The 14,805-nt window shown below is 38.9% G+C and overlaps 1 protein-coding gene across 4 annotated transcripts in view; it reads left to right on the top strand.

Moving 5' to 3' along the window:
- LOC307142865 (diacylglycerol kinase delta) overlaps positions 1 to 14,805 on the top strand; it is an 85,399-nt gene that overhangs the window by 44,245 nt on the left and 26,349 nt on the right. Inside the window, exon 1 of one of the 4 annotated variants that reach the window (XM_079844026.1) lies at positions 5,981 to 6,253. The exons of 2 other annotated variants lie outside the window; for them this stretch is intronic. In XM_079844026.1, the coding sequence (XP_079700152.1) occupies positions 6,044 to 6,253 (210 nt within the window). In that variant the 5' untranslated portion in view covers positions 5,981 to 6,043. Of the gene's footprint in view, positions 1 to 5,980; positions 6,254 to 14,805 lie in introns of those variants that run through there. One more of the 4 variants, XM_079844024.1, reaches the window with a different exon arrangement.

The following is a 14,805-nucleotide window of genomic DNA, read 5'->3' as shown; positions in this document are numbered from 1 at the left end:
AATTGTCAAAGATTATATGAACTATGTTAACTTAATGTTTATTTATTTACAGACAAATACAACAAAAAAGGTTAATTCGGTTGAATTAAATAGAATGGAACTCAATACAGGGGGTCAGTTTTGGGTTGTTAGCTTAAAGTCAGCATGAAATTAAAATTCAACCTATTCATGAACACTGATCAGGCATAACATATTGACCACTGACAGGTAAAGTGAATAACACTGATTTTCTCTTCATCACGGCACCTGTTAGTGGGTGGGATATATTAGACAGCAAGTGAACATTTTGTCCTCAAAGTTGATGTGTTAGAAGCAGGAAAAGTGAGTTTGACAAGGGCCAAATTGTGATGGCTAGACGACTGGGTCAGAGCATCTCCAAAACTGCAGCTCTTTTGGGCTGTTCCCAGTCTACAGTGGTCAGTGTCTATCAAAAGTGGTCCAAGGAAGGAACAGTGGTGAACTGGCGACAGGGTCATGGGCGGCCAAGGCTCATTGTTGCACGTGGGGAGTGAAGGCTGGCCCATGTGGTCCGTTCAAACAGACAAGCTACTTTAGCTCAAACTGCTTAAGATGTTAATGCTGGTTCTGATAGAAAGGGCTGCATAGCCGCAGACCCCTGTCCACCGCCGAAAGCACTAACAGTGGGCACGTGAGTATCAGAACTGGACCACGGAGCAATGGAAAAGGGTGGCCTGGTCTGATGAATCACGTTTTCTTTCACATCATGTGGATGGCCAGGTGCATGTGTGCATTGCTTACATGGGGAACACATGGCACCAGGATGCACTATGGGAAGAAGGCAAGCCAGTGGAGGCAGTGTGATGCTTTGGGCAATGTTCTGCTGGGAAACCTTGGGTCCGGCCATTCATGTGGATGTTAGTTTGACACGTAACAAGCATTGTTGCAGACCATTTATACCCTTTCATGGAAACGGTTCCCTGGTGGCTGTGGTCTCTTTCAGCAGAATAATGTGCCCTGACACACAGCAAAAATCCCACTAAAGTCTAGATTAATATGTTGTTCTTTTAAATGTTAAGAGGCCCTCCAAAAATATAATATAATAAATGTTTTGCTATTTATATTTGAACGTTTAAATTTAATTTGGTCAAAATACATAAGTACTTTACAGTAGCTGTCAATGGAGAAGATTTTTGCCATGTGATTATAGCATCTACCAGCAGTGATACTGAGTATTGAAAAAGGAAAAAATGTAGGAGGGGACTTGGTTCTATCCGTTGGTTATTCATCGGTTTTCCATTAAAAATGAATGCGAGCCTGCAGTCGATTGTAAGACAGGGGCGGGGTTTAAACAGACTAAATGATTGAAGAGGTCCGCCATGAAAGGGATAGTTCACCCAAAAATGAAAATTTGACATTTATCTGCTTACCCCCAGGCCATCCAAGGTGTAGGTGTCTTTGTTTCTTCAGTAGAACACAAATGGAGATTTTTTAACTTCAACCGTTGCTGTGTGTCACTCATAGAATGCTTGTCAATGGGGTCTAATTCTATTAGGGTAAAGAAAACATGCACAGACAACTTCAAATTAATCCCTGCGGCTCGTGACGACACATTAATGTCTTAAGACACGAAACGATCGGTTTCTGAGAGAAACCGAACAGTATTTATATAATTTTTTACCTCAAATACAGCCCCGAAAGCGCAGCACTTCCGGGAAAGAAGGTCAATGTACACGATCTAGTGTAGAGACCTCACACACAGGAAGTGATGTCTCTACACTAGATCGTGTACATTGACCTTCTTTCCCGGAAGTGCTGCGCTTTCGGGGCTGTTGGACATGGTGTTGTATTTGAGGTAAAAAATTATATAAATACTGTTCGGTTTCTTTCAGAAACCGATCGTTTCGTGTCTTAAGACATTAATGTGTCGTCACGAGCCGCAGGGTTTAATTTGAAGTTGTCTGTGCATGTTTTCTTTACCCTAATAGAATTAGACCCCATTGACAAGCATTCTATGAGTGACACACAGCAACGGTTGGAGTTAAAAATCTCCATTTGTGTTCTACTGAAGAAACAAAGACACCTACACCTTGGATGGCCTGGGGGTAAGCAGATAAATGTCAAATTTTCATTTTTGGGTGAACTGTCGCTTGAAGTCAAGTCATCAGAGAGAAGTCTGTTGTCCCTAATGAAAAATAAATATACCAAAAATATATTTGAAATATATTATATATTTTGACCAAATTAAATTTCAACATTAAAATATCCATTGCAAAACATATTATATTATATTTTTGGAGGGCCTCTTAACATTAAAATGAACAACATATTAATTTAGACTTAGTGTGTTTTCCCTCTCTGCTACAAGGAATTTTAATTGAATGATGAGTCACATGGCATATTTGCATGCTACAATTTTAGATTCAAATCTAAATGCTCATTCTTGTAAAACTTTTTAAAAACTTTTTTAAATAAAGCTTTTTTTTCTTCTTTTATTGACAGTATTTCAACCATTTAGACCTGTGTCTATGACAGACATATTCCACTCATATGTGTAATGAGGTGGTCAGGAGCTTGTGTGAGGGCTGGAATGTTGTTTGTGGAGGAGTTTGAGGAGGGACAATGGGCTCTTTAGTGGAATGCCACTCATCCCGCTGCCGCAGAAATGGTCAGGGATTGTTCCCGTGGAGACGGCACAAGCGGCAGAACACTCAGGGTTGAGGAGGATGTCGTGACTGAACCCAGCGTTTGCGTGCATGTCATAAGGGAACAGCAGTGACAGGACTTCAATCAAAAGGCCTTTGTTCAGTCCAGTGTTCATGACACGAGCAGCAGGTGTTCACTCCATAGGTGTTGTCACCTCTATGGGATGTCTCAATCCCTTTCTTCCTCTCCCTCACCCTCCATTCACACTGTGTATGTGTGGTGCACACTGTGTTTCTCTACTCATAATCGCTTCTCTTTCGTTTGCCTTTCTGATGTTTTTATTCATAGTATTGATTGTTAATCTGGGATTATTCCTTATGTTCATTGTCTGGTAAAACGTTATGTATTTATGAACTTTTTTTTTTTTTTGCATAACAGTTTTTATCATAATTGCTGCCACCTTATTTTATAATATTCATATTTATATTTTTATATATAATATATATTGTATATTTTTTAACTATTACATTTTTTCATACAATAAAATAAGTACGAGGCATTAAAGAATAATGCCTTTGTATTTATTTTGTATTTTAATTTACTTTTATTTCATTTTTCATAATATTTTATAGCTTATATATACACAGTGAGTATATAATTATATTACATTTGTATTATAATTTGCATCATAGTTTTATATGTTTATTACATATTCTATTTATATAACATATTTATTTTTATTTATTACATCTTTATTTTTATTAGTGCATTGTTTAATTGTATTTTTTTTTCTTTACATAATATTTTAAATTATAAATATTGAAACTTATTTTATTTTAATATTCAAATTAAAATTTTTCCTGTGAGCATAGATTTATTTTTTCTTTTGGGCAAAACATTACTTTGAAATTATTGATGAAAACAGTTTTGATCTGCACACTGTTTAAGTCTTCTCTTCCTCAATTAATCTGTCTTCATTTCATTACTTCTTCATTACTCTCTTCATTGTCTTCAGTCTCTCTCTCTCTCTCTCTCTCTCTCTCTCTCTCTCTCTCTCTCTCTCTCTCTCTCTCTCTCTCTCTCTCTCTCTCTCTCTCTCTCAAGGGATTATGTGAATCAGTCCTAGATTTGTGGCGTATGCTGGAAGCAGTTGTCAGTAATTCTGCAATGAGATTAGAGCGATCTCACACAGCAGTGTTTGTGTGTGTGTGTGTGTGTGTGTGTGTGTGTGTGTGTGTGTGTGTGTGTGTGTGTGTGTGTGTGTGTGTGTGTGTGTGTGTGTGTGTGTGTGTGTGTGTGTGTGTGTGTGTGTGTGTGTGTGTGTGTGTGTGTGTGTGTGTGTGTCTGTGTCTGTGTCTGTGTGTGTCTGTGTGTGCATGTTCATATGTTCTAATTTCCTAAAGTGTACTTCAACTTCCTTTTCTAATTTTAATCATAACAGCACAAAGATAATCTACGTCTGGAGCCCGTCATGTTTAATCAGTCTAAATATGGAGGAGAATGTCTGCTGTGCATCCACTGAGGGAATCGTGTTGACTCTGACACAGACACTTAATCTGACGCCGGGTTCGTTAGGTCTAATGTTGGCAGTGGGCTCCGTCTCTCCATACACAGATTAGCTGGCTCAGCTCCATATGTCGTGTGGCTCTGCCAATCCCCCTGCGTTTGATTCGCTCTCTCGTAGGAAGTGACAAAGCATTTCATTTCCTCTCCAGCAGCAGGTCGCCTTCAGCCCAGCATGTTGATGTGGGAATTTGTGTTGATTTACAGTGTGTATGTGTGTGTGTGGCCTGGTGGCCCTTCAGATCGCCAACCGGGGGGCCAGTTTAGTTGCTATGACAACCCTACATGCCATCATAATATCATGGGCAATATCACAAAATGCATGTTTCACTTGTGAAATTGTGCCAGTGTGAATGTTGTGTTTGGGTATGTTAAGGTGTGTGAGAGATCAGCACACACTTTTGTATATCAGTGTTTTTGGGCTCAACAGAGACCGTAACAGACAATTACAAATAACTGCAGTTCTGCTTTAGCTCCAGCAACTACCGCCCTCTAGTGTCTTCACAATTAACTGCAACACACAAATTCTCTCACTCATCCTATTCTCATAAACAGAGCCATAAGGGATGATGTCTTGCGCTGTAGTAAGGAGATGTTTTATCGCATTACCAGGCTGTAAAACAGCAGACGCATCAAGACAGGGAGGTTTAGAGCGACAGTAATATGTGAACTGAATATAAAAAGAATGAGTGGAAGTTTGTAAATATAAGATAGAGGGACAAGTTCTCTCTCTCTGTGTCTATCAGTGTTTGCGGTGAAGGAGATGAACATATTGTTTTGCTCACTGCAGTGTCTCCATGTCCAGCACTCACAAGAGAATCACATTAGAGCCCTCTCTTCATGCTTCACTGTGTGTATTTCTGGCTGTATTTCCATCTTTTTCCACCACTCACCAAATGCATCTTGCTCATCTTTTCCACATCCCACCTGTTTCTGTAACAGACACTTCTAGGCATGTTCCACAGTCAAGATTCTTATAGATATTTCTAAATGTTCCATTTAGCATGTCAGTTTGCTTTGGAAAAGACGTGCATCCGATTACAATAAGGAAATATTTATTTTTCAGAGGTTGTTCTTTCATAGCTCAAGACATTTCAGTTAATTTTTCAGTTTCTTTGAAAAGGAAATACAGTTAGTTTATATAGTATACACACACACACACACACACACACACACACACACACACAATCGATTAAAAGTTTTAGATCGGTATGATTTTTAAAATGTTTTTAGAAGAAGTCTCTTCTGCTCACCAAGGCTGTATTTATTTGATCCAAAATAACTGTTTTCTGTTTGAATATATATTACCTATTCTATTGTGATGACCTATTCCTGTGATGGCAAAGCTGAATTTTCAGCATCATTACTTACTCCACTCTTCAGTGTCACATGATCCTTCATAAATCATTCTAATATGTTGATTTGCTGCTCAAGAAACATTTATTTTTATTATTATCAGTGTTGAAAACAGTTGTGTACAATTTTATTCAAGATTCTTTTATGAATAGAAAGTTCAAAAGAATAGCATTTATCTGAAATATAACGCTTTTGTAACATTGAACACGACAGTTCGAAAGTTTGGGGTTTGGTAGAATTTTTTTGGAAAGAAATTAAAACTTTTATTCAGCAAGGGTGCTTTAACATCTGTCTTGACCTATAGGTGCTTGGGATTTCTGTGGTTCTTTGAATAAAGACGCTTACCAGACCAGTTTATCTAGTTCTAAATATAGACCTTTTCATTCTCAAACGGTAGGTCCGGGCGTAATAGGATGGGCGGTCTTATCACTTTACCTGTAAGAGGAAGTTCTTTTTCAGAAGAAGGCGTGTCTTTCAGGTGCAGCACAAAGGAAGTCAGCGTGTTACTGTGTGAAAGTGTATGTGTACATGTCGATGGCTGAAGAGAACCATCATGCCCAGGCTGTGTCCAGGCAGTGTGTGTTGCTTTGCTCCATTCTTGTTCGGCTGTGATGGGGGTGGGCAAGGAGATGCCAATCGCTTGAGAGAGGAAGACTTTTTGGAAACCTCCTCCAGCAGTTCAGTAAGAACAACAGAAGGACAGGCAATCAGCAATAGCATCTTCTCGCAGGTTTGGATTGGCTACTCCTTATTTTACTGTGTACTTTTCTTTAGAATGAGCACTGCAAACTGTGTTCGTGGAGTTATATTAGGGATTATGTGATTTATTTGATTGTTAGGCTCATCCAGGTCTCATTTATCTGATGATCTCTTCCTGTCACACCAGCTGATTCGTGATTGGCTTTGTGCATTCATGCATATGTGTATTGGCTTAGATTTATGAGACATGATGGATGTGTGTTTGTGTGTGTGCATCATAAGGTTTATCTGGGCTAGCAGGACATGCTTGTTTGTGCTGATCTGATTACCACCGCATTAATGCTAAGCCTATAATGAATGACAGAATTGGACAGTCTGGACAGTTAAAGACACATGCATATGTAGTACTGTTTGTGTAATTCATAAAATGTATGCATGAATATAGCCATGATTGCATGGAAAAATGACCAATTTATATTTATACATCAAGCATATGGTTCTCAACCAGGGGGCCAGGAAGGGACATTCCAACAGGGCCTCAAGATGAAATTATTTAAAATAACAGTTTTATCAAGTTGAAATTGTGAGTGAGGGGGGCCTTCAAATGTTGTTGTGGTACGTAGGGAGGCTTAAAGTCAAAAAGGTTGATGCTTTTATCTGACTTACAATAGAAGAACATGCAGCAATTTGTCTCAGAGCCATCAATATTCAGAGTACAGTGCAATGTTTGTATTCATATGAGGTTCATATGTTTCTCCTTGATGGAACTTCGAATAAACGGAGGGCTTTGGCTTAAGTTGGCTTTTTGCCAACGTTCTGAGTACAATAACATTTGAGTGCTGTTCAAATGTAAAAGGAGAGTTAATCCATAAGAAGAGTCCAATCACAGACCGGGTCATACCTGACCTCTCGGCGCTGAGTATGATCCTCACCTTAATTAATTCCTTTCATAATTATATACATGAAACATGCAATCACGGACATCCTAGGTTAATAATTGTAACTGAAACGTTTGTTTGGAAGAATAATCCCCTTTTAATAGTGCTAAAGAGCTTAGTAATCTTATATGTGCCTCCTGTATGGAAGAGATCTCAGTAATGTCACAAACTGTGCTGTGAGTTGCCATGATGCCAAAACGGATGTCAAATTTTCTTATCAGATTCTTCTAAGATTAGCCACATTAATTTTATAGCTCTGTACTCGTACTGAATGTTAATATTTAGATAATTTGTTTTATTTCCCCTTTTTGCAAGATGTAAAATAAGTCTCTGATGTCTCCAAAGTGTGTGTGTGTGTGTGTGTGTGTGTGTGTGTGTGTGTGTGTGTGTGTGTGTGTGTGTGTGTGTGTGTGTGTGTGTGTGTGTGTGTGTGTGTGTGTGTGTGTGTGTGTGTGTGTGTGTGTGTGTGTGTGTGTGTGTGTGTGTGTGTGTGTGTGTGAAGTTTTAGCTCAAAATACCCTACAGATCATTTTTTATAGCATGATAAAATTGTCACTTTTAAATGCAAATGAGCTGGGGCTCCCGACCCCCTTTCAAGAAGAGGTCAACAAGAGCTCATGCTCCGGCACACCGCCAACAACAAAACAGGACAATCTCACACACTGAAAATGTCAGAAACCGTCAGCAGCGGTGTTCAGCCTTATATGTTCAGTCATCTGACTGCATAATAAATGCGCATTTATGAATTATGCAGATGGTGAGCATGAAAAAATAACGCTGCCTTTGAATTATGGGAATTATAAAAAATTAGTGGATTTTTACCATTATAGGTTGGTTGTTCTGATCTCACACACTGTGGACACACATTTGTGTTCAAACACCTTATAAAGGTGAATTTTGCATAATAGGTCCCCTTTAAGAAAATTTTAAATGTTGCCCAGGCAACAAAATGACAATATAATTTCAAGTTGTAAATAGTAAAATTATTAAGACTAAAACTGACAAAACTGTTAAAGGTGAACTATGTAGGATTTTTGCAGTAAAATATCCAGAAACCACTAGGCCAGTGTTATATATTTTGTTCAGTTGAGTACTTAGAATATCCCAAATGTTTCCAACTATTTGTAAATCGTGAGAAATTGCTATTTTAACCGAGGAACCGGGACGTGTGAGCTATGCGTGTGAGGGAGTTACCTGTCGATTGCGTCATATCTGCGTCACCCTCGGTTTCCGGTTTTATTTAGCAGAAACGCTGTACTCTCACTGCAGTGTGAACAAGTGTCATAGCAGCCGCCGAGCGAACGTCATAACTTCCTTTTCAACACACTCAGATATATCTAATACGATAAACAGAGTTGAGTTACCTCATATTCGTGACTGGAAAAGAGGAAGTGGCGCCGGCAACCGTGTCATAATAAAAGTCCCGCCGGAGATTATGCCATAATAACAGTCCCGCTCTTCAATCGCTCCAGCGGCCTTGCTCAGCTCCACAACACTCGGTCCTGCTCTACTTCACTACAGTAATGTTAAAGGGTTAGTTCACCCAAAAATGAAAATTCTGTCATTAATTACTCACCCTTATGTCGTTCGAGACACCTGTAAGACCTCCGTTCATATTCGGAACACAAATGAAGATATTTTAGTGTAAAGCTGATGGCTGAGAAAGGCTTCAGACAGGCCTCCATTGGCATTCAGTACACTTATACTCCCAAGACCGATAAAAGGCACTTAAAATGTCGTTACAAAGTCCATCTCACCACAGTGACTCTACAATAATCTTACGATGCGACGACAATAGTTTTTGTGCGCAAAAAAAATCAAAATAACACCTTTATCCAGCTTGTTATTGCCTTCCGCGTGTGCCTCCACGACGCATGCGCGAGAATATGACGTAGCGCCGGGGTTCGGGAATCCATGAAATGCACACTCTAACCCCATTTTGAGCACTACGCCGAGACCTAAAGCACGATCAATGTAGAATCCAACAGCTTAGACACGCGCGTCTTCCTCTGATTGTAAACAAATCACTTCTGGGTCATCTGTCCGAACGCCGGATCTGCGTCATATTCTCGCGCATGCGCCGTGGAGGCACACACGGAAGGCAGTAACAAGTTGGAAAAAGGTGTTATTTTGATTTTTTTTGCGCACAAAAACTATTGTCGTCGCATCGTAAGATTATTGTAGAGTCACTGTGGTGAGATGGACTTTGTAACGATGTTTTGAGTGCCTTTTATCCGTCTTGGGAGTATAAGTGTACTGAATGCCAATGGAGGCCTATCTGAAGCCTTTCTCAGCCATCAGCTTTCAACAAAAATAGGTCTTACGGGTCTCGATCGACGTGAGGGTGAGTAATTAATGACAGAATTTTCATTTTTGGGTGAACTAACCCTTTAATAATCGCATACATGAACATGATTTCTGCCCGAGTCCTATCCTGACTGTTTTCCACCGGCTGTGAGGTGAAGACCACATGTCCCAAGATTCTGCGCTCAAACGTGGCGTCATCAAACTACGCCTTTGTTTTGAACAGGCGACCTCTAGTGGACGGAAAAGTTACATAGTGTAGCTTTAACTGATAAAACTGTTTCAACACAGACCCGGCCTGAGCGAGCAGTCATCAGTCCGCCATTGTTGATACACTGGAGCAGAATGGCGTCTAAGCGATTGTGGTGTTCTGTTCTTGGGTGTAATAACGAACTCATCAGTCATTTTGACGTTCCTAAATCCGAACCGCTGAAGACGCAGTGGCTGAGTTTTGTTTTCGAAGGGAATATTCCCCCCCGATCCACGTCAATGCTTTCATGTTTGCGCAAATCTCACCAGACTGCTTTTTAAACGAGGGTCAGTATAAAACAGGTTTTGCCAAGAAGCTGCTCATGAAAAAGGATTGCTACCAACTATTCGTGTTCCTGCTGCACCTCCAGAAGAAGTGAGTGTAGCGTTTTATTAACCTTTATATTAATCTTTGCAAATCGCTTGCGCGCTTCTCAATGAATGCGGCTAAAGTTTACAGGGTAAGTTACATTATGGCATGCTTCCTATGTATGACGTTCTCAATATAATTCATAGGCAGACGTTTATATAAAAAAACGCATTATGGTTATTACAAACTGTGTACGCTGGTGATAAAGTTAACGTGGTAAAAATGAACTAACGAATACATCAGTAAACACAGCATTCGTATCTCACTACGCTACCCTGCCAGTACAAAGATAGATCAAAGTGACATTACGTTAACAAATCTCTCAGAAACGTTATAAACGTCAGAAACCTTAATTGTCGAACTTCGTTGGGGCCGTCATCTTGTTCCGGGTCCGACTCCGGTTCAAATTGTGTCCTCAGAGACTCCCGTTGCCATTTCTCCAAAATATAAAGCTCATTATCATTTAAAGTCACATGCACTGAAATGGCTTGCTGAAAACAGAGCTGTTTTTGACCAGGTAAAATTAGTGTTTTCTTACAATCCTAATGAGAATTTTTAATTAAAGTATATTACAAACTTTTCATTTAGACACTAAAGAATCATATTAACTTGGCATTATATGACCCCTTAAAGGACAAGTACATATCTCTCAAACAGCAGCATTAGATGCTCTCTTGGGTGTGTGGGTGTGTGTGTTTGTGTGTGTGTTTGTGTGTGGGGGGGGGGGGGTACATCGACTGTATCACTTGACCATTTTACCGTTCAAAGAACTCTCTTTGAGTTCTCTTTTTGTCTTTTATGCTCCTTAGTCTCCTTTGGCTTGCTTTCTCTTGTTTAGGACTTGAAAGTATATATTTCTCCTATTCCCTTGCTGTCTGTCTTCCATATGCCGCAATGATGCAATGATTTTTAGTACAGTTTTTTTAAGACAGCTTTTTAGATCAATAGAAGCTTTAATTAAGATATTTTCAACCATATGTTCAAGATTTAGGTAAGATCAAATGTAAAAGTTTTGATTTGGACATTGCAAAGCCTATATTAGTGAATGTGAAGGGCTGTGGTCCATGTCTATGGGTACAGCCCTTCATAACATATGCACATTCATTATAGTGATGTAGTGTGTCACATGATGCATTTACTCATCATTTAGTAAAACTTATATGCTAAACGACCTGTGAATTGTATGTGTGCTGCAGTTTCCATTAGCACCCTGCATGTGTAGGATCTGACACTGTTACTGAATGAGTCTTGGCTTCTTCAGGGCGACACCTCAGAGGTAGTAAATTCTCAGGCTGTGTGATTTAGTCTCTAATTAGATCGCACATGCACACACACACTCGTAGGGTGTACTGCAGGGGCTGTAATCAGTTCATTAAGTTAATTACTAGCTGTGAAAGGGACTCATAGTCTCTGTGGGCGCTTTGGGTAATTGGTCTGGCTCTAACTCAACTTTAACCAGACTGTGCCATCTCACCCTGTCTCATTGGACACGAATGCACATACACACAGAGCCTGGAATCAAACACACTGCGCATTAATCCGATCTGTCATTTTGTACAGTAAGTGATGCAATCTGACCTGTTTGTTCAGAATGTGTAGTCAATATCCGGTATATATCTGCATCAGTTGCTATAGTGATGATGTAAGCGTCAGAGCAATGTCAAGAGACTTACTCATATGACAACTGAGAGCAGCTGCCGGTGAGGACGGAAAAATTGAAATTTTGCCTCTTCTCATATATGAGCTCACAAGGCACATGAGAGAACGTGACCGAGGCATTGCTGAATTCCATGAACAAGTTTTCTGAGAAAGTGTAAGTGAATATGAATGTATTCAAACACAGCTCCAGACAATATTGAGCAGTTTGTATAATGTTATATAAAGGTCATACAAGCTTTATGTGGGGAGCGAAACAAAATATAAGCCGGTATTCACAAAAATATTATTTGATATACAACCTTTGACCTTTCAAAATGAGACATACAGTATTTGGGGGGGGGGATCAGATCAGATTTCAAGCTGTATATGGCTGTGATTTAAAAATCAGATTTCATTTGGTTCTTTGCTACAGACAGATGAGTCAGATATGTCTAAATACATCAGATTTTCCCTGCCTGTCTGAACAAAGCTTTAGAGATCTAGTTCTGTAATTATTTATGAAATGTCTAGAAGGAGGAAAAGACTTTGTTTTATATCTGAATCAACAAGGGATTTCTTAAGGGAAAAAACAATCTGTTTTTTGATGATTAAGATCTGTGTATTTAATCAGGCTTGGCTGAACAAACAAAGTGTCTTCATTCATTTTTATAGAAAAATGTAAAAAAAAATTAATAATAATATGTTGAACTGTTTCTGGGTTGTGTAGCTTATTTCCCCTGAATGCTGTTAGTGCTGCACAATGTTTGGCCACGCCTTTGGAACGTTGATTGTTTGAATGACAGCTTTGTTTGCTGACAGCTCATTGGTGTTTCCATGGTAACTGATAGATAAGGGTGATTGACTGAAATTGAGCTATGATTTTCAGGTGATTGTGTATCCAGTCATTCTAAAGCCCTATTCGGACGGTTATTGTTTATCATGGGGTCATAAGGTATTTTCATTTGACAGGCGCTAGTCAATGACCTTATTGCCGTCTGAATCCAGAATGTCAATGTTTTTCTCCCACCACCCGCGTAAAAATCTCTGGCCGAATTACCTACTGTTTTTAGACAAACACCAAGGTCGTGTGGTAATTGAATTGCCGTCCGAATCCACATCTCTGAGTTTTCAAGAATATATAACTTCAAAATTCAATGTTTATATCCTTTTTGAGGAGGGTTGCGCTTCGCTGTAATTTGGAATTTTGGATGCATTTTAAAGATCTAGGCTGAATCCAAAATAACCCCTAAACCCTCAATCACTATCCCTACTTTAGTCCACTAATACAGTTCACTTAAAGGAGTGTATAAAAACAAGTGAGCGAATTCGGACAGCCGTTGTGTATACTCAATAACGTCCATGGTTTTGGACACCACTACAAATGGCTGTCCCCTCAAATAGGGGGCAATTTCGGATTCAGCCCTAGACTTTTATTACTGAAACGCTGGCAGATATTTACAAGAGAAAACCATTTTAACTATAATGTTCGTCTATATATCTTCCTATTTTTAAAGTCCTCATTAAATCAAAAATGTACTTTGTTAGCACACATTACAGGTCTTAGGGTGAACAATTAATCCACAGAGAAAAGTTAATACACCGAAAAAAATTTGTTTGCAACTTCCGGTTCACTGGGACTTTAAACAGATTTAAATAATGAAATAATAATTACACTCTAAAAAAAATAAGGTTCTATATGGCACCAAAAATAGTTCTTGGCTCGTAATCATAGGGGAACCTTTTTTAGTGCTATATAGCACCATTTTTGGTGCTTCAGTGGTTCTTCAGCGGTTCTTCAGAGGTTCTTCACCGATTCTTCAGAGGTTCTTCACCGGTTCTTTGACTAAGGTGCTATATAGCACCTCTGAAGAACCACTGAAGCACCAAAATTGGTGCTATATAGCACTAAAAAAGGTTCCCCTATGATTACGAGACTTTTTTTTAGAGTGTAGGGTATTATTTTCCTATTGATAAATGAAATATGCATTTATTCTATTTATACCAAGCATTTGACATTTTATTTACAGCATACACTCATGTTATTGACCACGTGAGCAGCGCGTTCAACTCGTGAATAAATCCATCTATCCTAATGCACAAGTTTTATCACTGAGCTGAGGTGGCATGCAGATGTATTTTTACGGACTTCGTGTACTGGGGAAGTGGTAACGTGTACTGTATGTTGATTTACTTACTTTAAGCATTTGGCATTGTGTCATGTCTCACTCACTCATTCTCAGGTTGATTTCTTCTTAATGGACACTTAATTAACATTCCCTGCATTTGATTTAATTCATCTCTCGAATGGACATAATACATTTTTTGGAGTGTACAAATTTGTTGATCATGCTTTTATTGCTCGGGGGTTCAGTATTTTAAGGACCATGCTATGATTTCTTTTTCATTTTCTCCCATTGCTCCCTTACATATATAGTGGAATGATCTTCCTTTCTCTCTCTTTCACTATCACAAATTGCGTATTTGCTAAACTGGGTTCACATTATGAGTATAATGACACATGTGTGTCCTAATAGCTCTACTGCTTTGACTTAAAAAGCCACTCAGATCCACTTTAGCAGCAATTCAGAGGTCAGAAGATGACATATTCATCCCAATAGTTTAAAAAACGAAACAAAATGAAGTCTTTCAATAATATTTCTTAAGCAAAAGCCATAGTTTAGATATAAGTAGGTTAACTTCAGAGCAGAGGAAAGCTGAATTGAATTATTAGTATTCACACCACAGCAGCACCACAAGGCCATGTGTTTGCATGGGAACAACAGACTAGTGGCTCTAATAAAGGGGTCAAGGTTTGGCTGGTTAGATGTGATTTATTTCCTTTTGATAGATGACTTAATCAGTGTCGGGGGTAACGCATTACATGTAACATGTAACATTACATGTATATGTACTTTTTTCAAGTACCATATTAACACATTACTTTTAAATTTACAACAAAATATGTTACTTTTTAATATAACTAACACAAGTTCCCATTTATAAACTGACACCTCATCTATCCCCATGTTGAGAGATTTTGCATTCCTTAAAATGAATAAAAACAGTGAAATGCAAACTCAGAAT

Source organism: Gobio gobio, assembly GCF_949357685.1.
Source record: "Gobio gobio genome assembly, chromosome: 2".
In the NCBI taxonomy this organism is placed as follows: domain Eukaryota; kingdom Metazoa; phylum Chordata; class Actinopteri; order Cypriniformes; family Gobionidae; genus Gobio; species Gobio gobio.
Note: the sequence above shows the minus strand (reverse complement) of the source record. Positions and strands in the feature narration are given on the sequence as shown.